Source organism: Ciconia boyciana, chromosome 7, assembly GCF_034638445.1.
Source record: "Ciconia boyciana chromosome 7, ASM3463844v1, whole genome shotgun sequence".
Classification (NCBI taxonomy): domain Eukaryota; kingdom Metazoa; phylum Chordata; class Aves; order Ciconiiformes; family Ciconiidae; genus Ciconia; species Ciconia boyciana.
In genome coordinates, this window is record NC_132940.1 from 16,770,853 (window position 1) to 16,796,011 (window position 25,159).

The following is a 25,159-nucleotide window of genomic DNA, read 5'->3' on the forward strand; positions in this document are numbered from 1 at the left end:
CTCAGGGAGCCACTTGTTCGGGGAGAAATGATCTTGACTGACCGCTTTTACAGAGCAACGGTTTATTAAAAGATCAAACCCGGCGAAGGGCGTCCAGAATTATTTTCGAGATCTCAAAATAACTAGAGAAGAACGATCTCCTGAAGGGGACAGGGCCTTATCCTCACTGTCCAAACCAGCCGTGTGCGCAGGGTCACAGGCCTTCGGGGCTGACGCTGACACCGAGAAACGAGTGGATCCTGTGGAACGGAGCGTCACGCCGGGCACGACTGATGTTGACAGGAACATGCCGTGTGAGCAGAAACCGTGCTCACCATGTCCTCGGATTTCTGGTCTAGCCTAATTTGTCCTTCCAGGTTGACAGTGGAGTCTGTAAATGAGAAGAGAAGAAAAAGAGGTCGTGTGAGGGGGTTTTTATACATCGAGGTACTCACGTGTTAGTTTGGTCAACCTCATGATTTTTCACAGAATCAGAGTCGGATGTACTGGTTGTGTTGTGCACAAGTACCCGTTCTGCAGACTCACCAGCTGGTACACAGTGGAAGCCCACGGAGACAGGAACAGTGCTGGTTGCTGAACAGCCTTCTATGCAGTGTAGGACTGGCTCCACAGAGAAGCATTTTGCTGCCTTCTTCTCAAATGCAACTGGCTTCTCAATTTTGACAAATTTGCGCTGCAGCTTACAAGCTATAAAACAATTCTCTTAAAGCACCTACAGAATTTATATAAATAACTCTTTGGACTTAATTTGTAGAATTAGCAACAAGTAAGACCAATGGCTAAACCAAGTGACACAAGCTACGTGAAACTAATCTGATTGAAGTGAGTCAATTTTCTGTCAGTGGCTTAGGCTGTGCGAAAATCAGGCATGTGGGGCATAGTCCCAAGGACAGAGGCTTGCCAAATAGGATCTAGGTAGGACACAGGTGTCCAAATCCAAAAAGATACGTGTGAAAACCTTGGTCAACTGACTCTCAACTTTACCCAAACTATAACAGCACTTCATTTTGGGGCAGTAGTGGGTCCTAGACATCCGTATATCCAATTCTGCACAGTGCCTACCATTACCTTGCCATGGTAGCTTAGTCCTTAAGCCTCTGTGATCCAGGCTTTCCGGGACCAGTCCCCGCAGGGGAGCTTGATCTAAGCATGTATTGCAAAAATGCCACCACATGCCCGGAGGGTTGGGTTCCACACAAAATACGGTGCACCCTAATGTTAGCAATACGTTCATGTTGTTGTTTTTGTACAGGACCTTAATGGTAAGAACAATCATTCCTGGGCTGAAGGTTTCAGATTAAGTTAGTCTTCAGCCTGAGGAAATTAGAACACGTATTTCCCACCTCAAATGCCCTCTAGTTTGATAGCCAGGGCTAGATTTTATTTTTTTTCCTGGGAAACTAAAAGCCTGGAAATAACAGAATGGAAATAAAGAATGAAACTATTAAGGACAACATAAAATGTCTTTTGTCAACAATCAAGCTGCCTACTTTTCATACTAACTTACCATCTTGGGGAGTTTTAAGTTTATGATTTTATCTGGAACACACAAACTTCAGGCAACTACATAGTGCATAAGAAGTTGATATAAAAATGCAACAAAACCAGAACTTGCAGTGAACTACCAAACTCAGGAAACCCAGGGTTTTTTTTAGTCTAGGGCCACTAATCACAAAAATAGTGGAAAATAAGATGATTGTGCTACAATTAATATAAATAATCTATTTGTGTGACTAATTAATTAGTCAAAGGCAATGACATTAATATATATTACAGTCTTAGTACCTCCAGCACAGGGATCTTCTGAGATGATCCAGGACTGACCAAAACTCACTGCATCTTTAGCTAAATATCCACTGGGCATTTGATATTCCCTTTCCTTCTCGGCATCATATTTTCCACAAATACCACATGTTTTTCCAGCCATCCAGAAAGCAACCTGAATCTTTGTGGAAATAACGAAAAGATGCACTTAAATGTTTTTCTTCTAAAAATAAGACCACTGAAAATAATTTTAAAAAATACCTCAAGTCTATGCCCATCATAATACAGTTTATCTATGCCGTAATCCAGGGCTTTTAGTGACAGGCCTTCCTTTTCGCTACTGATCAGCATGCTTGCATCTGCAACAAAAAAGCAAAAAGGGGTTTCTTTTAAAAGGAAGTTACTGTTTTAGGGTCCAACCTGAACCACTTGTTAAATTCCTGGGAACTTAATGCAGGCTCTAATGTATCTTGAAAGAAGTGGGGGAAATGAGAAAGACCATACTGCTCCCTGCCCTGGAACAAGCCGAAGCCCTGTGACAAGGGTGGCCATGGCCAGGGGACATCTAGGTGCTTGTTCTGTGGGTCTCTGTGATCAGCGCGAGGTACCACAGCCCTGCATTATTTGGTTTGTGCAAAGATACACGGGATCAGCATCTCTTTCTTTGCTCATCTTTCTTGTCACCCCCTATGAAAGCTAGCATGAAGGTATGTTAAAATCACCTAATTGTTTCTCAAACTAGGGCGGTCTTTAACTTGAGAGGTGTTTGAAGGATCACATCTTCTCCTTCTTCAAAATATCAGAAAAGATTAAACGAAATACAAAGATGAGTCTCTTACCAGAATTAGATGTATATGGAACACCTGTTGGGGCTTGAACACCATTAATCTTCAACTGGATGAGTCCATTGGAAACATACATGTCAACCTCACTTTAAGTAAAGGAAATTAGTATAAACAAATGCTTCTCCTTCGCCCTACTCAGCTCACAAATTCTAGTGCTGGTAGAACCAACACTGCAGGATGCTGATATCATTCTGGCATGAATCACCTGGTACCCTTTGGCAGGAAGATTGAGAGCCCAGGAAAGCGTGCCAGGAGGAGCACTCACAATACACCTTTCCCTGGCTTTACTCATCTCTGAGTGTCTGCTTGTGGCCACAGTTCAGGCGGGAAGACACCAGGCTACAGGCACCCTTGCTGCGGAACAGTATAATTGCTACTATGTTCGCATAAATTGAAGGTGCTTTACATTTCAAAGGAAGATTGGGTTCCCTACAGCAGTTCTCTTACAGCCTGAGTAGTCTGCATATTGTACTATTTTCTTCAGAGCAGTGTTTGCTCTAATGAAGAAATATGAAGCTCAAGCACATGAAAAGCACATCCATACAGTTGTATGAAACGATCAGGAATGATACAGTGACGAGTGACGAGTATCACAAAAGATACAACAAGATAAAACAAGCATCTTTCTGTTCTTCCACAAAACAGGTGCAGGGAATACTAGTTTCTTTCTGTTTCTCTAGCATTATGGCACAGTTAGGCACACAATTTTCAGAAATAAATAATTACTTGTAATGAAACCTTACAGATCATGTGCTTATGTGCTTTGAAGAATACTCCCTACAATGATTTTGGTGTGCATAATCCCATACAATTTAGAGTATCAGACTATACTTTTAAAGAAGAGCCTACGATGGCAGAGGTGATTGCTCCAAGATGAAACAAAGTGTGTCTTAAGTTAATTTCAAATAGATTAGAACTTTATGCACCAACTAAGGGATGACCTAAGAGAGTGCCTCTAATCTGGGATAAGTAATTCCCTTTTTAGCTATGTTAACTTCTCAACATCTCTGCTGAGATGATTGTGGGTGCTAATTAGTTCTAATTATTAGCTTAGTGTAGGAGGCCAGACTAAATGATTACAATAGTCCATTTTGGATTTATAGTCTATGTGTCCACCTAATTACTAAGAACTGAAATGAGATGGTTAAATGCTAACAAATTAATGAAGAATTTTGGGCAGTAAAGACTTTAAGTTACTGTGAACCTCAGATATATTTCAGAAGCACTTTTGAAAGGCAGAGTCCCAAATCCCAGTGGCACTCCTAGAAATCTTTCCATGGACATCAGTAATTTTTGCATGAGTCTTATGCTGCCCAATCTGCACCAATCTGCCCTAACAATCTGGTCTTCACATTTATAGCATATTCAGCTTGACATCTATTTGTCATTAAGTTTGCAGTTACTTACTGGCTGGCGAGTCTGACATTTATTGCTGTAAGGTCAGCAGACTCTTCAAGTCTTTTCATCATCACCAGGAATTTCAGTTCTGGACTACAGTCCTGCACCAAGACATGGTAGCAATTTGCAGGCATTGAATAGTTAAATTCAACTCCATTGAAGGTTGTGATCATATTTTGGAAAACTGAACAACGAGCTGGAAAAAAAAAAAAAATCAGTCAAAAGCAAGCCTTTTATACTTTATACAAGACAGTTATTCTATTTTAGATTTGCAATTTAAAAAAAAAAGACCATTTTCTGGTTTTACCTATTCCCATGTAAAAGCAAAATGATTCCTTCAGATGAAATATTGCATTTGTAGTAATACGAAAGCAAGACTTTGCCAGTCCCCAGACAGCAGTGCAACCCACTCATGATTCAGTCGTTGTGTGAGATAAATTCGGCTCACAACTGGTGCTGGTGCAACTCTCTGTTTGTGACCTTTTGGCTTTTGTAACTTTATTGTAATCAAAAGAATTTCTCAAATGCTGTTAACAATTCACATATTAACACTAGAGGAAGTTCACTAAAATGCTGCTACCTTTATTGAGTCATAACCAGGATTAGAAATAGTTAGAATATGAGGAGGAGAAAAAGCCACACTAGAGTAAGCTTCTCCCTTTTTCACTGTAATGGTATTTTGTTGGAAAACCTACCAGCTCTGATTAGAAGTTATTTTACAGCAATTTTAATTAATACGGACTAGTTTTGGTGTTTACCAAAGAAATGTGCATAGGTATGATGTTAGCCCACTGATTTCAAGCAAAATATGACTCCTTGTCCCAGGATTACATAAAGCTTGTCCATTTAAAATTTACCCTAAGTAAGTATAATGTGATTAGTTCTTAATACAGCATTAATGAAACAATAATCCCTTCAGAATCAAGTGCAGGAGGTGAAATTAATGGGTATACTTTTGAAGCTGTTTTAGCTTCTATAAAACAGCACTATTCAAGCAGAACACCCCAAACCTGAGGTCACTTACATGTCCCTCTTATAAATTTTGTGATTTTTTTTCTTCATCCAATCTCTGAAGCTGAAATGGATGCATTTCGGAATGGATGCGTTTGGAATCACTATTTGGCATGGAACTGAATATTTAATCTTACTAATGTAAGTTTCCTTTTCTTTACATCTTTGCAGCCTCACAGATTTTCATACAGTTGGGTTTATTTCTGTCTGAAGTCCAACTGATTTTTAAGTGAATGTAAAATAATTTCAGGTTATGTCAAAAGCATAAATTGTATTTGCAAAATCTGGAAAGTCAATCAATGCTCGTGCAGATAGTTAATTGCTGACCTTTAAGGTTTTCAATGATTGAAAGTGTTGCTTCGGAAAAGACATTCCGATCAGGGGATGGTAGTGTTGAAATTGCTGTACCTGGACTTGAAGGGAATGGCACGGGAAGTCTGATGGCTCTGTCATAAATCGTGAGCTGAAAATCAGTCAGAAAACAAACATGAATGTAAATGCAAAATACAGTGTAGAGATGAGATAGCATTTTCCTATACTCTTCAAAGAGGACTGTACTGACTGAAATCTAAATTAGAATCTAGATTTAGGTGAGAGCTAAAAAGAAATTGATTCCTCTGTCTACAGCATGAAATAGCTAGCCCTACAGTTTGACACATCTGCAACCTATAGAATAGCAGTGCTATAAATGAAGTTTGATATTCACCAATTTGCAGCTTTTTGAGGAGTTGTACATCGCATTTGCTCACAGTCCGAACAGTTTGCTTACCTGAGATGCACACCCTCTCCTTGCCTATAAGTTGAAGGCTGCTATTTGGCTGTCATGCTTCTCTACAGCCTGGTTTTATTATCTTTTCCAAGACACAGGAAAACCTATCATCTTCCTGAAGATTTGGGAAGGAGTGGTCTTTTTAATAAGTTATTGTTAATGTGCTATCAATCATGATGGTTGTTTTGTAACCTGCTTCTTATTTCATGTGTTTGCATGCTACATGAGAAAGAGAAACGTGTTGTAAGATGTTTTCATAACGGAACCAACTGCGTGAATATAATGTCTTGTGATGGGAGCTTCTTTATAGTTTAACAAGTAAAAAAAAAAAATCAGTGGGTTAAAAAAGCTATTAACCTTCAATTTCATAAGTACTGAATGCCCCAGGGTAAAAGAGAGTGGAAATGGTTACCTCAGGTAGCTTGAGGACCACATTGCATGTTCTTGGAGATGTCAGAGCCATAACCAAGGTTGCCTGGTGAGAGGGACCACGCTGTTGCCTTTGGGAATACCCAAGCACATATGCAGCTCCTGGAAGAAATGAGTAGAACCTGGAAAAGGGAGTAAGTGATTAAAACGATCTGTCTTGGAAAAAATTCGTTATTATTTGTTCAGACTAAAATACCCCCATAGAGCAATATGCATTCTTTGTTAGACACGTTTTTTATCAGGGTTTGGTAATACGTGGTGTTGTGTATGGGAGGAGGGGCAGGCAGATTTTAACTGTTACTGGGTGAAACAGTCTTCAAGAGACTGGATGGCAGAGTGATATGAGAAGAAAAGTATAGCCAACTTGTTTTAAACACATTCAGAGTTAAAAATAGGCACTGATTACATAAAAACTAAAATACTAACATGCTAAAAAATAGATGACCTCGTATTAATGTGTCAGTCCTGCAGTGGTAACTTTTAGCAAGGATCCTTCTCCCACTAAGATTGTCAATGAGTTGACAGAGGGATCTCTATGATAGGGTTCCTTTACAGGCTTGGGACTCAAATAGAGAAATACAGAAAATATTCCTTTAAAAAAGGCATAGTCTCAGAGCAGAAAAAAGCTGAGTTCTGTGGCTTTGCTCCAGGATAGCCAATCGGATGCTTTCATCCCCTCTAATAAGAGCAGATAACAGCACTTCAGGTAAATCAGTCTAATATAAAAAATTATCCTCTTCAGTAGACATGCGTTAACCAAATCACCTGTATGCCTTTAATGTGAAAGCTTGTGTTGCATGCATATTTAGCTAACTGAGTTGTTGTATGTGTCTGTATTTTGGTAGCACTATGAAAAAAGATGAGGCTTTGATATGGATCTGTATGTTATTGTGGGCAAATGCATGTATGAATACAATGAATGAATGAATCCAATAGATACTATATGTGTATGGATAGGCATAAATGTGAACTGAATCCAGCAGTTACAGTTTTCTTACACTAAGCGTCACACAACATTTGCTATTTAGTGCGCAATAAGCCTTATGGGCTTATTTGTATCACCTTCTTCAGAAGCCGGAGGTAAGGTGCCTACGTTAGGACATTACTCGCCCTGTACAGTCAATAGGAGACAGACTCCTTCAAAGAACCAAGGTTAGGCTTCTGATCTGAGCCTCCGTCAATTAGGAGGCATCAGGAGACCAATTTCCTAATTCAGGCACTTTAAATTAAAAGTCTACAATAGATCAGCTGAATCCCATAATCTCCTTTGTTTCAAGCGGTTTTCCTGCAAACTAAAATGCACTATGCTTTGAGGGAATGAACACACAGAAAAAAACGGACATGTGTAATCAGATTTTATAATATCATACTGATTAAGGGGAATTTTTCCAGATCAGAAATTGCAGAACTGAATTGGTAATTATCTGGAGCATTGACACAGGTGAATTTTTCAAAAACTAAAGTAAAATCTCACCATCTTGCAGTTGTTCGGACTATTGAAGGTACTTTTGGCCACTCCAGCTTCATCTGCATAGCTGGATAAGCAGCAAATTGCCCTGTTGCAATCTGAGTAGCAATCTGGTAGTCCTGGCAATCTTTACCCCATTTAAGAGAACCCTAGTAGAGGGGAATATATGTATTTTTGTATAAAACATAGTAAGATCATTATATTTAATTTACATTTGAGCTGAACATTATTTTAAACTTACCGTTGCTTTATGGGAATTTATTACTGAAGCATCAGCACAGAGTTTCCATCTACTTGGTCCTGTGATGCTTGAAACAAACATCTGTATCCTCAATCTCATGGGTTGTGTATCAGTGTATAGTACAAACTGTAATCCCGTCGGCTGCTCGTTTCTGTGGATGGCACGAAGGACTGCAGCCAGTATTGGTGGCTTGCTGTCTCCCAAGAATTGAGGCTTAAGTCAGTAGAGAGGAAATAGAGACCAAAGACATAAACAAAGCATTAAAATTACTGTATTAAAACCACAGATAAAAAGTATTTGTAAAGGAAAAGTTTCATTCAAAAAGTATTTTTATGTGAAGTATGGGAAAGTTTCATTGTTCGATCTATTCGTTCATATGTAGTTTTGCCACAGTCTTTCAAGGGAGAGCTGTCGCCACCTATGTAAGTAAAACAGTAGTGTTGGGAATCTTGTTGTAAAGTAATTTCAGTGTAACAAAAGGAAGTATGGAGTAGGACCCTACTGTATAAAGAACCAACATTATGCAGCTCAGCACTGCTCTCTTACCAACCTGTAGATTAGCTGATAATCTTTTTGTTAACATTCGTTTAACCACCTATTTCAAACCGTGATAATTTGTGTTGACAGAGGGATCCGTTCAGTGCAGTCTGAAGTGTGGCACTTGCATGAGGAGCAGCACGTGGCCCCGTTCAAAGTCGGAGCCTTGTGCCCGGCAGCAACAGCCGCTGCGGCTGTGACGGCCCTACCTGAGCTGTGGGGCAGGAGTCCCCACCTGCCCAGGGGAGAGCTGCAGGTGGGATGAGGTGTGGGGCAGCAGGTCCCCCCTGCACTGCCACGTCCGAGTGACAGAGACCCGCAGAAGGATTAGGCGGGAGAGAGCTGGCAAGGGCTTAGGGGGTAATGGGGAAAGAGCAAGGCTGTGGCTGAGGAAGAAGGTGAGAGCATTGGGGAAGACTGGGAGGAGTTCAGGGAAGCAGTAATGTGGTGAAAAGATGGACAAGAGAGGTGAATTCAAGTTACACAGGAATGGGTGGGGGAGAAGGTAGATCTGGTTGCCTTTTTTCCACAAGCTACTTGGACTAACAACTGGGAGCTGCTGGTGTGGAGGGGTGCCTCAGCAAAGTAAGGTTTGGTATTTTGTAGGCATGTAGGTCATTGCCTGAAATGTGTGAAATCTTCCTTTGATGAAATCTGCTCCAGATGCCATTAGTTCTTACAATAGTTCTCACAGAAAGACCAGGTACCATTGACTATGTACCATGCAGTCATTCCTGAATAAACACCTGGATTGCTGTCAAAGTTGGAGCATTACTGCAAGATCAAGGTCTTTTCAAAGGCCTTGTATGGTCCTGCTAACACGAACAGAAGTACTTGGCAGTGAAGACCTAATGAACAAAAGAGTGGTGGAGTCAAGTCCTGGACCTTTACAGAGAGCTATGCAATAAAAAATATACCTGAAACTAGTTTCTGATCAAGCAGGTCAGCACTTCTAAAGTGTTCTCAACTCAGTAACACAAATTTCAACATATGCAGCAATACATTCCCGTTTCATTTAAAAAGTGTAGGTTGTATTAAGTGAATATTAAAAAAACATCCAATGGCTATCCAATGTGCTCACCTTTATAAAACAGGAAACAATTAATTTTCTTTCTATATATTATTTAATATGCTAAATCACCATATTTTTCCTATTCTGTTATAAACATACAATAACTGGAAATCCAAAGTGAATGGTTTTATTTCTTGTAGATTAAGACACTCACCTGAGAGATGGCTCTAGAGATGCCTCCATCACTAGCTGAAGAAGAGGAGGAGCTGATGCTGCTGTTCAGGACTTCCCTTCCTGGGTCCTGCAAAAACAGAGAATCATCCTGAAGCCAGTTGTTTACCACTGGAAGTTGTTGCAGAATTAATTTCTCATATTTTTATTCTCCGAGAACTAAGCTCTAATTGCAGCAAAGCTAGTGAGAGCAGTTGTAGGCCCTGCTTACTGTATAAGCAGTAAATGTACCTGTTCATCTGCTGGCTTGAACCAAAACTGGTAAACAGGTAGATCTGTCTGTGAAAATAGATAGTATGTAAGAAGATCTAAGAGAAGACAAAGAACTAACTTTTGAGAAATGCATTAAAAAGTTCAGTATTGAGTAGGGAAAAAAGGCAAAACAAAATTAATTTTTTTAAACATTTTAAACTGAAATCTTCTGAAATGTGAAACTTCTGAACTGAAATGCTTCAGAGAACCAGAGAGGTTAAAAAGGGGAAAAAGCTCTGCTAGGTGGTTACCTTGTCCATCCTGCAGCCAGCAGCCACCCTCAACAGTCTTCTCTTTCTTTGGTCCATACTCTAATGGCACAATTTCCTGATGTACAAAAATATCCACTACAAGAAATATAAAAAGGTCCAGCCTGGGTGAATTACCTGTTGGTTGGAATATTCACTGTGCCCACTGCAGTTCCTGTCTCCAGAGTGGTCTTCGCTGCTGCTGCAGATTTTACTGCTAGCAGAGCTGACGCTGCTGCTGCTGCTTCTCCTGCCACCGCTGCTCCCGCTGCTGCTCTTGCTGCTGCTGCCACGCTTCTTTCCAGATTGCCTTATTTCATGTTTCTTGTGTTCGTTTCCAGGCTCTTTACCATCAGCAGAGGAAGCAGTGGAAGAAGAGGATGAACTGGAGAGGGGGGTTGCACTGGGCTCTGCCCAGAGGTCTGTAACTACAGTCTTGTCTTTTCTGTGAATCCGTTTCTTACGGTGCCGTGTTTTATTTGCGACCTCCAAAAACAGTTCAAAGTGTTATGAATTTATAGCTTGTTCTGTAACATTTCTCCAGGTGTCAGACAAGCTGCTCACCACAGGCTTTCAAGGAAATACAACTTCCTGGCCCCACACACTGCTGAAGCTGCACCAGAACTCACCTAGACCCATTCCTCCCAGCCAAAATCCTTGCTTTCCCATGCCAGTTTTCCACACTGGAAACCCTTGGCTTCATTTATAGGAAAATATTTCCCTTTCCGATGCTCAAAGTCTCTTACCTTGAGCACATTTTCAATGCCTAGAATCTTCTTCAGTTTAACTTGAATGTCCTCGTGTGGAGATGTCTCATCCTCTTCCTTAGGCTCCGAGCTTGCTACATCAATTATTTTGGAAGCTGCTTTGGGTCCTGCCTGAATTTCCAGCTGTATTTTGTCAATATCAGCATCTGTATGAACTAAAGTCAAGATACTTACATTCCAGGGTTGTGCTGCTTGAACAGCATTCACAGTGATTGACAAAAAAGCTTGTTGTCATGACTGTACCTGGCTTCAAAACTATTTTGGCTTCAAGTTCTCCAAGCAATTTGTGCAGATAGGTATTTCTTAAGAAAGCAGAATTTCGTGACTTTAGGCTGAGACAAGCAGAACATCCCAAGCTCTCAAATTTTCTACAGAAGATGCGTGTGTAAAATCTTCCTCCTACACTGTGGTGACGTGCCTCTTCTGAACCTTGCTGGTATGCTTTGGATATCACACTAGGAATATTGCTTTGCTGCATTAAACAAAAATATGGCAAATAAAGATATTTTCCACAGAAAAATTGTCACAGCTCCTAAAATCTTTACTCCTATTAATGAAGAGAATTACAGTCCTGCCTAAGTAAGGAAGCACTGCTTAAAATTAGAGATCCAAGCACTGGAAGCGGTGGGGTTTCCTCCAAATTGCTCTGTGGAAGAGGACAGCTCTCCTGCCCAGCCTTTCCCAGGCAGTGTTTCACAAACAAACTTCCCAATGAGAACCTGCAGGGCTCTTCGGAGGGGCTATTTCTCTGCAACAGTTTTGGGCTACCAGCCTTCCTGTTGCGAGTCAACCTATCCTTCCCATGCCAGCCTCAGAAGCTGAAGAGCACCTAAGAGAATGGGCTTCTGCAATCCACTGCAGGGATTACCTCAGGATTTGGGAAGAAAAATGTATATCCTGCCCAAGAGCCACCTTTTCCACGTTGCTCTGGCTCAGGAAAAAAAGGGATATTGTACAAGGGATATGAATTTCACACACCCTCCCCATGCCTGTAAAGAAATAGGAAGACATGCTTTCAAAGTAACCCTACCTGCATGAGATGATGAGAGTGAGCAGACTGTGAATGATCATGTCTTGAACCCATTGGGACTTATGTTGGGCTTGGTTTGGGATATGTCAGGCACATGTTGAATCTCACAGTTTCTCTATTTGTGATCTGGTTAGCCAGCTGCTGTGTTGGGGGTGCCCAGCCCCTCTGAGGAGCTGTCTGTTTGTTCTCTACCTGTCTGCAGTACAGATGGTGGGAGGTCTTCTTACCTTCCAGCTGCCAGGTCTTGGAGATCTCTCTGATGGCTGAAATGGCTGGTCGGAGATACTTGGTACTTCTCCTTTGGGGAGAAGCTGGGATTTCTTTTCGGAATCTACTTCTTCCATGTTCCTCGAAATAGCAAAAACTTCACTCCTGTGGAGGTGATAAATGGCACACAAGTGGGCCTACTGCCTGACTTTGCTTACCTGTCTTTGCAGGTGCAAAAAAGACAATACTAAGCTTTATGTGGCTGCCAAGGGATGGCAGAGCCTAACAAAGAGTTGTATGTTCATGATTTTTTATCCAGGAGCTCACAATCAGTAAGACATAACAAGCAAAATGCAACAAGCTCTTCTGTACCTCACAGCTGCGAGCTCAACCTCCTGACGGCAGGGAGGGGTTTCAATCTTCATGTTTTTCTCTTTCATATTTATCCTGGCATCAAATTTCATTGTAGTGTTGGCACTGAAGTCTGCATGAAATTCAAGACCACTCTGAAAGTATTGTGTGTTAATCCCCATCATTGCAATCATATGAAAATGTGCCCTGAAGGAGTGGAAATAAAAACATGCATAATTACAGATTAATATGCACATATTTAACTTTGAAATGCAAAATTGCATTTTCATGATGTTCTTTTTATTGTAAGAGCCACTACTGATGGATAAAGAGATGTAGCATATAACATGATAAAAAAAAGCTGAAGTGCCACTGGAAAAGGTGAAGGGATTTATCTGATAAACAAAGCTAACATGGACTCTCTCACTTCTTTGTCACTGATACATTGCTTGAGCACAAGCTAATGCCAGAATCTCTACTAGCTTCAGATTGTGTCTAGGTGTTTATTAATAGCATCACTATTATTATGATAATTATTACTATTATCATTATTAGTACTGTTGCATTTGCTTTTGCGGATCCAGAAGCATTTCCCTTTACCTCCTCAAATCCCCCCAGCTTGTGCCTGGTGGTGATGCGATTCTATGTTGAACTTGTAAAAACCTGTTCATACATAAGCAAATATATCTTCACAGCTTAGTATCTTTAGTCACTGAACACGTACAAATGTGAGCATTTTTAGCAATGGCAGAACAGCGCAGCATCCTGTGGGATACAGTACACATTGCTACGTTTGCAGGGTCTTAAAGCATCGGGATTGTGTTGCATTCTCACAACTTCAGTGCTCTGGACTAGCACAGCCGTCCCAAATCTGGGACAAGTAAGACCCCTATATAACAACATGCAATCACATATCTATTTCAAATATAAGTATAAATGCTTGTGTATGCATGTGAACATATATGTCATTTTACTTTGGCTTGATGTCAGCATGAATATCCATGTTGGTTTCCAACAACTGTGAAGGTCTAAAGTTGTCAGATAATGGTGGTGATATCTGTATATCCACTGCAAAAGACAGACAGGAATTATATGAACAGAGAAACAATAAATGCTGGAGATGCAATGTTTTCAATAAGCATAGTAGTTAACACATGGACTGCTTTTACATTTTGAAATATTTTATGTGATTATTTAAAGATTGCTTCTCCAAACCAGGGTTATACAAATATGTCCCAGGTGAGACGTGCTAATTACTTCTCAAACCCTTTGGAGGTAGCTGAACACTAATGTTTCCACATTACAAGAGTGTTTTTCAAGATTATAGAGGGATTTAATTTCAGCAGAGGGACTGGACCCACAGTTATTGTGGGGAAACTGCTCAGTTTGGCATCCCAAGCTCACCGTTGGCCGCAGCCTGGGCCAGCACGGTGCTGCACAGACTGAGCTCCAGTGGCACGCCAACCACCGTGGGGACAATGTCCCGCAGCTCGGCCACCATCACTGGCAGGGCCCATCGGCCTGAAATGCCTCGCTGAACCTCTTCCACCACTTTTTTCACCACTGGCTGCCAGCTTGATGATCCAGTTAGACTCTGAAAACAGAGAAATAGGTTAGGTAAGTAGGTAAGAAGAGATGGGGAAGGGAAATTATTCAGCTTCACAGACAAAGAAGACAACAGCCTTGTCAGTACCGTCATGGTCTGCTGAATGGCATCTTTATCGATGTCAGCAAAGGCAATCTCTTGGCCCAATACTTTGACGTAAGCGGACACCAGAGGGTCTTCGGGAGGCAGTTCTTTCCATCCCAGAAGCTGCAGTGTTAAGGAGAGATGGGGAGAAAGAAAAGCAGCAGATAATGTTACTTCAGATACAGTAATGTATTAGCAAAGAGTAGATCCCATCTGAAGGATGCTAACCATGGTTCCTTAGCCAAAAACTAATAGACATCTTACAGGTCTGAACCAATGTGACCTTTCTTATGTTGCATAACTGACTTCAGTGGGAGCTTCTCCGCATAAGGATGAGGTAAGGACTTGGTAATTTTTGCTGCTCTAAGTAGTGGGTGACACCCAAGGACTCATGGACAAAAATCTTATTCAAGAATCATTTTAAAAGAGAAGAGCAACCACTTACTGTGTTTTAACATACACTTTAAAACACATGAATTTTGGCTACCAGCATCATCATCATCTTTTGTACTGTACATTAAGGGCTGACACGTGTTGAGTGAGAAAGTAGCATCTGTTGACAACGTAAGTACAATGTAGGTACATCTTTCTGTGACCAAACAGGATGACTGGCTCCTTTCTCACAGAAACATCAAAGGGACGGCTCGGTGGGTGGCTGATGCAACCCCGGCGCTGGCGGGAACTGTGTATTGCAAACAGATCAGAAGGGTGCGTAGAGGCGTACCGTTTTACCAAGTTCCTTTAGTGTCTTGTATGTATCATACTCAGCAAAGGGAATATTCTGCTTCCTGATAAGCTTGGTTAGGCTTTGTGACCGGAGAGCCACCTGTAGAAAACAGGGTCAGGTGTCGCAGCCCAAGTACAAGAGAGCCCAGGAAAACCTTTGTACCTAGTATTACACTCACCGAGGCCGCTCTAAATACATACTTCATGAAGCCATTGCACTTATAAGCCTATGTCTACCTGGCAGATGACTGTAGGCTATAGCTGCAGATGCTGAGGACATGCTGAGCCAGCTTTGAATTAGTCAGCAGGGATAATTTTAGGGCAGTGCAGAGCTCAGCCCAGGCTGCAAAGCTTGCCCAAGAAGCTGAGTAAATGCCTGCATGCTGTTACATGGATCATCATGCTGCCCTGGCTGCACTGCTGGCTGAAATTTAATTTCAGATGCTATTTCCCTGTAGTTATGCAAAATACCCTAGATGCCACGTGACTTTAGGTAGGCAGATGAATGTTCTGCTGCGTAGGCTTTCCTCTGCTCTCCTAGATTTTCATGCCCATACTGAATGTGTTCATTGATGAATGTATGTGTCAAGAAGCCCAAATAAAAGAAGAAGCCTAAGCAAAATCATAATCATTATCTAAATTTTCTCTTCCATATCTGCCCTCACAGCCAGAGATGGAGTTAAACACTACATCATTGTCCAAATGGTTTAACAAGTAATACTGTCTGTAGCTGGCTTGCATCTCGCTGGCTGTTTTAATGAAATACTTACCTCGATAATATCCATTGCAGTATTTGCATAATATCCTCTTACTTTTGTGATTATATCGGATGGAAACATGGTGCTGGGACTGTTCATTAGATAGACCCTCCAAATGGCACCAGCCTGATATTCAGCTATCACAGGAATAAAAAGCAGCAGAGATTTTGGTTAGGGTCTCTGAGGTGTCTGGTGCATGTAAGCCACCTCAGGTACGTGCTGTAGTAGATCACAAGGGGTTCTGCCGGGATTCAGTCCCACGAGTCCTCAAGTTTGCAACCTCAAGAGGAGAAATTTGTTCTAGGGCAGAGTCAACACAACCACGGTGGCTGAAGAAAGAGGCCTAAATCCATGTGCAGACACCGCTTTCCCCAGCAGATACCCAGACAGTAGTAGAAGACCCTCAGGAGATTTTGCATGTTAGGAGGCTCTTATGCTTTTGCTATTTCAAGAGCACACTAGACTCACAGCCTGTATTGGATTTTGGATGAAAATCATGGAACACAATAGAGGCATTTGGCTGCATAAGCTGAAGCAGTGAACAGGACACCTGGTACTCACAGGAATAATCGCCGACATGAATGACCTTGCTGTAACGATAGCTCAGCCTGTCAAGTCTGGGGCTCAGTATTTTAATGGCAATGTTGCAAGCAGCAGATCTGAGTAATAAAGAGTTAAAATCATATGAAAATAGTTGACTGTGACCAAATTCTTAGAAAACTGCAGGAAAAAAAGCACCATTTGCTACTAAAAAACGTACTTCTTCCTCTACTTACAGATTATAGAGCTGTGGGATCCTGCCTACTGCCAAAGCCTTCATATGTGAATATGTGAAACTGGCTACTTGTAAGCTGGGCTCCGCCAGCAGCGAGCTGGCCATAGCTGTTACAGTTGGAAGAGCAGGCTTAGTTTCGAAGAGGACAACACAAGCCACCATTCGGACGTTAGGAGCAAGTGTGTTGTCCATAAAGACCTGGAGGGAGATCTCCCTTACCTAGAGGAGGAAGATACAACCTGTGAGTACCTCATAACTTCTCAGTGAGAAGTGGTTCCTAAACCGTGCATGTGTGGTCTGCAGTGAATGGAGAACAAAACCCTAAAGAGAGACTTGAGCATGGGGCCTGTCACCGAGAATGAAGATATTGCTGGGTGCACAGTGAACAGGGCTGGAAGAGACAGCCATTAGTAATGGGCCCAGTGTTACAGCCACTAAAGCAACCTCTTTCCCAGGATATCAGCAGGGACAGGGTGATGTCAGGAATTTGCAGTGTGGGAAGACCAGTAACTGCAAAATTGGCCCAGAGTTGCTAACATTACCTGATGGCTTTATTATTCCTGAATCACTAAGTCAACCCAAATCATACCCTCTAAGACATTAGTTTGAATAATCATTTCAGTTACTTTTGCAGGGTCTTTTCTGGCAATTTTCCTCAAGGCCAACACGGCATCAGCATGAATTCTGTTTGGTAATGAAGCTGCAGCCAGGGAAAACGTTGGCAAAAACTTCAGGATGCGTTTGATACTGGCCGGCTCTCCTGCATTGCCGATGGCTTTCAGGGCCAAGGCCATGTCTTTGGCATCACCTTTGCTGGTGGCTTCAGTAGCAAGGTCATGGAGTGGCTGAAAACAGAGCAGACTGTTAATCTGTGTTAATCTTATCAGGTAACGATCTTGTAATAATGCATAAAAGTATGCATTGCTATAGCAAGCAAAACAACTACTGGTGCAGAGCCCTGAGTAAAGTTGTTCAGATTTTTCTCCCAGGAAAAGTGTCACCATCATTGTCAGGATGCCAAACCTGGAACATACAAGCAAACTTGGTTTTCTCCTTACACAGTGTTGTAACTGGTTTTCAATTGTGCCTGAGCCTGAGCATAGGAGATAATCCTAGGTGGATGCCTGCACCAGAGAGTCTCTTGCAAGTTCAAGAGCAGCCCCGAGCTGACGCTGGGTTCAGTCATTCCCTGGGGCACCTCCACTCGCCCTGCCAGCCTGCAGCCCTCAGGGGCTGCACAGCTGCAGGGTTGCACTTGCGTATTTTTCACTTCCTATAGCGACAGCAAGTTCACTTAAACAGTTTTGTTGTCCTGAGAAGACAAATTACCCTTCTGGTGGCTTGGCTTTGTTACACTCTTTTTTGGAAGATTTAAACATGTCAGATACCAACAGGCCATCTCAGTGCTGTGGTCCTTTTGAGTAAGGAGCCAGAGCTGCATAGTCCAAGGACAATGTCCTGAATATTTCTGACAGTGATATGCAATTATGTAGCAGGGCCTCTTTGGAAGCCCTAACCTATGACATATCTAGAGCTTTGCTTACATTCACACTTTAGTGCCTTTTAAATAGATTTTTTAAGTATACTCTACCTAATGTAAAAGCAGAGAGAAGAATCATAATTATTTTGCTTTAATCCTAAATTTGTCATACCTAAACTCAGTTTCAGGTTGTTTACAGAATCCATTATCCCCACGGGCTTCTACCACTTACATTTCAAATTCTGAACTGTTAAGACCAGATTTTTCAAAGGCATCAGCTCGGTGTTTCATTCTGTCTTTGCAATTTTGCAGGCAATCACAGCTAAGAGTGAGGCAGGTAAACAGCAAGTTACCTACTTGACAGCATTGTGAGAGCTAAGGTAGAGACATTTTAAAAATGTCTTCACCTCTTATGAATAAGAAATAAGAGTCACCTACCTGAAGAAGTTCATTTGGACAAAGTGAAATCTGAGCACAGTACTTATTTACCATGCTACCATATCCCAGGTAAGCAATTATTCGATGCATTGGTGCTTTCTGGATTTGGGGACAGGTCAGAAAACTCTGCAGAAGAAAGAAGTAACAGTCTTTAATGTTTCTAGTAATTAGAGCTGATATTTAGTGAAAATTACATTTGAGAAATAAATAGTTAAAATTACTTTGGATTTTTCCTAAATATTTTCAGAAGTTAAATCAAATGCTAGTCATTCAGCTAAGATAAAAGTAAATAGACTCGCTCCAGTTATACTGTATGTACTTTAGATTTTGGTTACATTATATTATTTTCTTCAGTTTGTCTATTTTTTTAAAAATGTTTATTTTGGCAAAAATAAATCAATCACAATTTTCTTAGGATTTGTGGGTTTTAACATCAAATATCAAAGCCATTTAAAATGTTGGCAACAAGTGTTTGGAAACATTTTCTAAAGCATTCCCCATTTTTGTTAATACCTTGCATTTTACAAATTTAGAAGGAAATATGTTGCAGCTCTGACTTATAATCCTGTGAATTCACCTTTAAAAAGGAGTGAGAGGGAAATAGAAGGAAAAATGATCTGTACTCACTGAGGCAACGTCTAGGGTTTGCTTGTTGGGCGTAACAAAATGGAAGGCAAGAGGGAGAGTCACAGCTGCTTCCCAGATGTTCAGCTTCTCATCATGAATTTTTTGCTTCAGGAATCTGAATGTGTCAGCAGCTCCAGCAGCACAGATGGCACTCAGGAACCAGTGTCTGCCAGGGAGGGAACGATTCATTATCCCCATTGCCCAGTATGCCTGTGATCAGAAATCCTGGCTGAAGGCACTACAGTTACCTGTAGGGAAGGTCGTTCGCAAACTGCACCCACAAAGACTCAATTTGATCAAGGGTCACTATACGAAAAAGCTGGACCACTTGTAAGAACTTGTCTGAAGCTTCTTTAGTGGCTCCTTCCTCGTTATTCTGAGCTAATTGCCGCAGTGTTTCTGTTAACTATGGGAAAAACCAGACAGTTGGAAGGATCCATGTCTAAAATAATTATGTGATGACCTGTTAACCTTATAAATAATGAAAGAGTATGACAAGTGAGCCTCTAATACCTGTAAATCTGGATTTTTAATCCTTATTAGAGGAATTGGCATCTGGAGTAGCTCTCCTGAGAAATGATAACGAAGACTCCCCTGGTTTTGCAGCTGAGTTTTTGGTGCACTGATGGGAGTCCTTTTAATGTTGACCAAAGACAGTTCTTGTCTTCAAGAGAGAGAAAGAAATGCATCAATAGCCTTTAACTGCATTGTGTGCGTGGAGGACACACACAGCGGTTGGAGCAGACTGAGGAGCGCCCAGCAGGACCATTGCATTGACCACAAACGGATCATGCACTTCCCAGTTAATGCGTTGCTCAGGATTATCTGGAAATGTCATAGGACTGGCGAGAGCTTTCATTAGAGTTTGCCAAAGTCTCTGAGAGGTTGGACAAATGATTCAGGTGGCCCAGCAAAATCCCCGAACGGCAGGACACTGGGCCTGGCTGAGCTTCCTGAGGGACGTACAGTGCCTTGGCCCTTTGCAGCCCACAGCCTAGGTGCTTCTTGTTAACTCACAAATCAACGGTAAATATGTTTAGACATCTCCTCCTGGCTCTGATAATCACAGCTACGCTAAGAACACACATGGCGCCTACCGTGCCTCCATGGCTGCTGCCCCATTGGGTTCATTGAAGGGCGAGATCTGGTACACCTGCTCGGACACAGCAGACGTCATCAAGGCCCCGCTGTCGCCATACTTCATCTTGTAAGTGAACATCACCATGCCCTTAATGTTTCTGACTTTCTAGAAGTGCAAAGAGACCCGCTCACAAATACGAACGGGCGGTAGTTAATTGAGCACAGACAAACCAAACGCCCTACTAGCATCAGTGTGACGCATGGGTGTTTGGCAGTGGCTTACGCCCGAGCATGGCAGCAGGGCTCCACGCTGCTCATACCAGGGGGCAGGTGGGGCAGGGGCGGATGTACGCCATTCCCATGTTCTTCACCGCTTTCTCCTGGCAGTCTGTCAGGTCCTTGCTTTTGGAAATGGTGGCACGGCTATTCTTGCTGTCGTCCTGGATAATGTATCTGGTTTGGCAGATGCCTTCAATCCCAGCCTGTGAGTATTGATTAAACACAATGAACTTTCCACTTGAAACAGCAATTAATAGGTCAAAGAAAATTGCCTGCAAAGTGTATGTACAGACAAGTTACTATATAACAGTAAAATGAGAATAAAAGTAAAATCAGAATCGAAAAAACAAACCTCCTGTAGTTCATACACATTTTGTGACTTTTTGATGGTTATCTGCAGCAGGTTTAGAATCCCTCTCACTAGGTTAGTGCATAGGATGGGACAGTCCTCAGGGGCGAAAATACTTCCGACCCTTCCCTCAGCATATTCAAACTTAAAGGCTTGGCTGAAACATGCAGCAAAGGTCTCTGTGAGCCTCGAAGATGGAGCAAAGGGGTCCGTGGGCCAGAAGCCGTTGTATTCCTCCAGCTTTGGGGATCGAATCTGTGAACAAAATTAGGAAAATATTCATCCTGTTCATTGAGTTTGAAACAGTGCAATAACAGGGAAACTGGGCACTTCCAGTCCATGGCTGGACACAAGCCACTTATCCAACACCACAGGAAATGTTTTCCTCCTCGGACTCTTCTGCTGGGCTTAGGAAGCATCCTTGAAAATGCAATTTCCATGAAGGATTTCTGCGAGAAAAATAAGATTGTGCAAGCAGCATTCAAAACTTCAGCAAGTCTGGTGAAGGTTGCTGGGTGAGCGAAACACTGGCTGCCAGCAACCTATACGGAAAGGACACTCGCCCATTTTCCCCAGATGCCCAGTGAGAGCTCCCTTTGGTCTGCAAGGCAGCCAAGCCATTGCTCAAGCTGCCTGCCTAAACACACACATGGGAACTATTTTGGCTGCTGCTCCGGATCCAGCACGTCCCAGAGCACCAAAGCCTCGGCACAGCTGATGTGGAAGTGGAGATGACCACGGGACCTCGCACGGGAGATGGCCTAGCGGAAGCTGAAGCGTCTTTGGAAGCAGCTCTCATCATCTTGAGCTTATCAAGCTGTAAAGCTTGCACACAAGTCCTTGACTGCTACCTAGTGGGAAATGCGTGCCTGCATGCACATACGTACCTAGTCACATACACAAACACCTCCCACCCTCGTACATAAAAGTACATGTTCCTGCGTAGAGGGAAATGGTGTGGGTTTAGTGCTCTATTTCATTTTAGGCATTTATAATCAATGCTGCAAGGGTGGCTTGCCTCTTGTCACATTTTCTCAAATTAAATCCTGCTCAAGACTGTTGTCTGCAATTGCTAAAGTTATAGCAACTCCAGCGAGGTTACACAGAGCCTGCAATTGCAGCAGTGTGTAAAGTTTGATAATAGGTATTCCTTCCCACTGTTTCAGTAAATATGCACAGGATTACAGATTGAGTAAACTCCTAGGACGAATGCTAAGTGCCCTCTTACGGATTTCTCCCCACGTGGTGTCTTCTAGATCCCTTTTCTGTGGTCTTTCATTCCATGCCAGTATTTTAAGCTGTTTAGTTTAATCTTTTTTATGAGTAACAGCACTTCCAGATCTGATATTGCTATGCCAAGTACAAGCATTACCATTAGAATTCTTCACATTTGACTTCATGCCTATGTGAAGAATATCAAAAGGAAGATAATGGAGACAGACGGGAATTTCTCATGTGATATCTGAATTCTAGCGTCGAGCTTTTCTCAGGCTATGGATCCTGTTGAAAAACATGGGTATTTCATGCTTGAATTCTCCTCATGTTCATACTCCAGCTTAGTGTTGCCTTAGTAAAACTGCCATAAGGCCATTTCTTTAAAGCAGCTGCCTGCCATATTTCTGCATGGAGATGAACCTAAGGCAGCTTTAGTCAAGGGGGCTCAGGTACTGATGGCAGCAGAGCTGGCGCAGCTCTGGCTCCCTCCCGCAGAGGCGCAGGCTGCGAGGAAGCCTGTGGTGCTGTCTCTGGGTCACTACCCGTAACCCAAAGCAGTCTGGCTACAGCTGCAGACACTCCAGCGGTGCCCTTGGCTCCCCCCAGCACGGCGCGGGGGTACGGGGTGCAAAGCTCAGTGCCCATGCCCGCACCTCTGCCGCACTGCGGGAATCACCACGGCCTGAGCAAAGCCATTTGGCCTGACGTTGGGCTTGCAGGGTCACCTCAGCACCAGGAAGGGCCCTAAGCTTTTGTGCGAGCTTTGCATCTTTTTGTCATTTATTTTACCGGCCTGGAATTATGAACCAAATGTCTGTAGCTGTGTGATGAGGGCGGGTGGGTGGGTCCACGTGGCCGTGGTGATTTACCTGGAGAAGGTGGTCACTGCGAGACACACGGCTGATCTCCAGCTTGCAGGTCAGCCTCACCCCTGCCGTTGCCAGGCCTCTGCCAGGCAGCCCGTGCAGGATGAAGCCCTCGTAGCCATAGAGGTAGGTCTTGCTGGTATGAAAAACAGGCTCTATTAAAAAAGCAAAACAAACAGAAACACCTCCTTCGCTATGACTGTTGTGATGTTACTTGCAAGAACCATCCCAGCAAAGAAGGGTGAGGCTGCTACTGCCGAAAAATCTGTGCAAGCAGTGGGCAAGGCATGGCCGTAAGGGAGGGCAGCACGGGAGCTGCTCACTGGTGGTGGGAGCTCACTTACCCAGGTCCTGCTTCTGACCCCCTGTGTGGGAGGAAAGAGAAGGATGCGTGAGAAATCCCCATCTCTGGGGACACTTTACATTTATTATTCATTTACACAGTGTGCTAATGGTTGGCAAACAACCAGTAATGTGCTCCTGGGGTGCACCCCACACTCCCGGGACACTGAGCCTGCGCCAGCCCCGCTCACTAGCCGCTACTTGCTCTGCTTTTCCCCTGCTGCTAAGCTTAGGCACAGAAATCTAATAGTCATAAAAGGGCTTCAGCAAATTGAGCTGTAAATACCCATGAAAGGCCGTGAGGAGTTGCAGTTTGCTCAGGGCTGCAGTGGCCATCATAGCTCCGCAGTACTGGTAAAGCTTCAACTTACCCACGAGGGTGAGCACCAGGGCCAGGATGAGTCCCTTCATGCTAAAAGCAACTGAAGACTGCAGGGGAACTTGTGCGGCTTTTATAGAAGAATTATTAACAGGCACAGTGAATTTTGTTGAGTTATCAACTTTTTATCAACCACTCAAACCCTTTGAGGGAGATGGGGTCGGGGACAAGGTGCCGGCTGTTATTGCTGAGCCAAAATCATCACAAGCAATTTTGTTCTCACTTCACCAGCTGAATGCTCTGAAAGTACCTTTTGAAACAGGTACGTAAAAGTATTAAAATGTAGTTAAAGCCAAAATATTTATTGTGTAAGAAAACCTACTAATTATCCTTATTCATTGGAAGCACCTGGTGCTGTTGCAGTCTGTGCTAACCTTGCTCAGGTTATCCTGACCTGACCATAAGGTACACAGCTTATCTAACTGATAGTGCTTCAGCAGGATTGTGCAAAATCCCCGGGCAGTCCTCCGGTGCCGCTGCGCCGATACCCACCTGCTGCGAGCTGGGCACGCCGTCACCCACAGCACTGCTCGCTGGGGACAGGGAGTTCACCCAGTAACACAAACCTCCCGCCATTGTCACAAAGACCATGGCTAAACGCCGCTGGTGTTCATGCTTCCCTCACCTGCCTTCTCTTACAGGGCTAATGCGTCAGCCCCTTTCACCACCGTGATTACCCGTGGCGGGGTGTTGGTGAGGGTTGCGAGGTGGAACGGGTGAGGCTGACGGGCATTATGGACACAAACCTCTTAGTTTACAAAGGCGTACAAAGTCTGGTTCACCCTAACTCATTTCACGTCATGCGACAAGGGCCGGCATCTTCACCCCACGGTGGAGCCCCCTTCTCCCATCAGTAGGTGTTTTCCCTGTCCCTTTGGAGGCAGCCCCACAGGTCCCTCAGGCTGCTCTTGGCTCCAGGATTTGGCCAGGTCCCCTGGTCCCCCTCAGCCGGGGCGTGGAGCTGGGCTCGGCCGGGGCTGACGGGAGCCACGCACACCGCTCCCGTCAGAGACCTGCACGGGGAGGGTCACGGCAGCCCCGGGACTGAGGGTTCACGTTGGCACTGCGCGGCCACCGTTTGCCCACCAACCTTCTCCTCCGCGGGTGGGGATCCGAAGCTGCTGCCCAGCTCACTGTGGGAAGGGACTGGATTCAGTTTCTCATCAACAGAACAGTGGCTCCTATCCAAGACGGCTTAGTTTTCATAATGCTCTTCAGCTGATGTTTTTTTATAATTGGCAGTTGGGACGTAATTTATAATGTCTGACAAACTGTGGATTTTGTTCCTAGATCAAAGATTGCATCTGTAGAGTGAAAAAAAAAATAATTTTTAAGCTTGTCAAATAGTTCACCATGTTTTTACCGGCACTATATTCTGGTCCCATTTGTTTTAACCCTTTCCCTTGTAAAACTGATGGTACGTGATAGAAAAGCCAAGCCATTCATTAGTGAGCTGTGTCATGTCTTTGGAGACTTGGTAAATGGTAAATGTAGCTAAAGGATTTGAGTATACAGCTACTGGTGACTGGTAATTGAGGCTCAAAAGTTAATGTATTATGGCATAACTATATGCAGCTGCACAGGTTGGGTTTTTT

The 25,159-nt window shown here is 43.1% G+C and overlaps 1 protein-coding gene across 1 annotated transcript; it reads right to left on the reverse strand.

Moving 5' to 3' along the window:
• Window positions 1-254: 254 nt before the first annotated feature.
• On the reverse strand, window positions 255-23,620 carry LOC140654381 (vitellogenin-2-like). Its single transcript, XM_072867617.1, has 35 exons — window positions 23,557-23,620; window positions 23,188-23,208; window positions 22,847-22,998; window positions 20,766-21,017; window positions 20,455-20,616; window positions 20,152-20,300; window positions 19,568-19,718; window positions 19,303-19,460; window positions 19,055-19,220; window positions 18,428-18,553; window positions 17,136-17,354; window positions 16,511-16,728; window positions 16,296-16,393; window positions 15,747-15,871; window positions 14,975-15,076; window positions 14,254-14,373; window positions 13,965-14,154; window positions 13,535-13,628; window positions 12,582-12,767; window positions 12,230-12,374; window positions 11,216-11,444; window positions 10,952-11,127; window positions 10,344-10,691; window positions 9,937-9,984; window positions 9,689-9,775; window positions 7,926-8,138; window positions 7,691-7,833; window positions 6,200-6,338; window positions 5,346-5,481; window positions 4,017-4,203; window positions 2,604-2,695; window positions 2,026-2,123; window positions 1,786-1,945; window positions 526-687; window positions 255-370 (listed from the first exon to the last, which is right to left on the reverse strand). Exons 1-35 carry the CDS (start codon window positions 23,594-23,596, stop codon window positions 255-257), a joined length of 5,208 nt encoding a protein of 1,735 aa, XP_072723718.1. The 5' UTR covers window positions 23,597-23,620.
• Window positions 23,621-25,159: the final 1,539 nt, after the last annotated feature.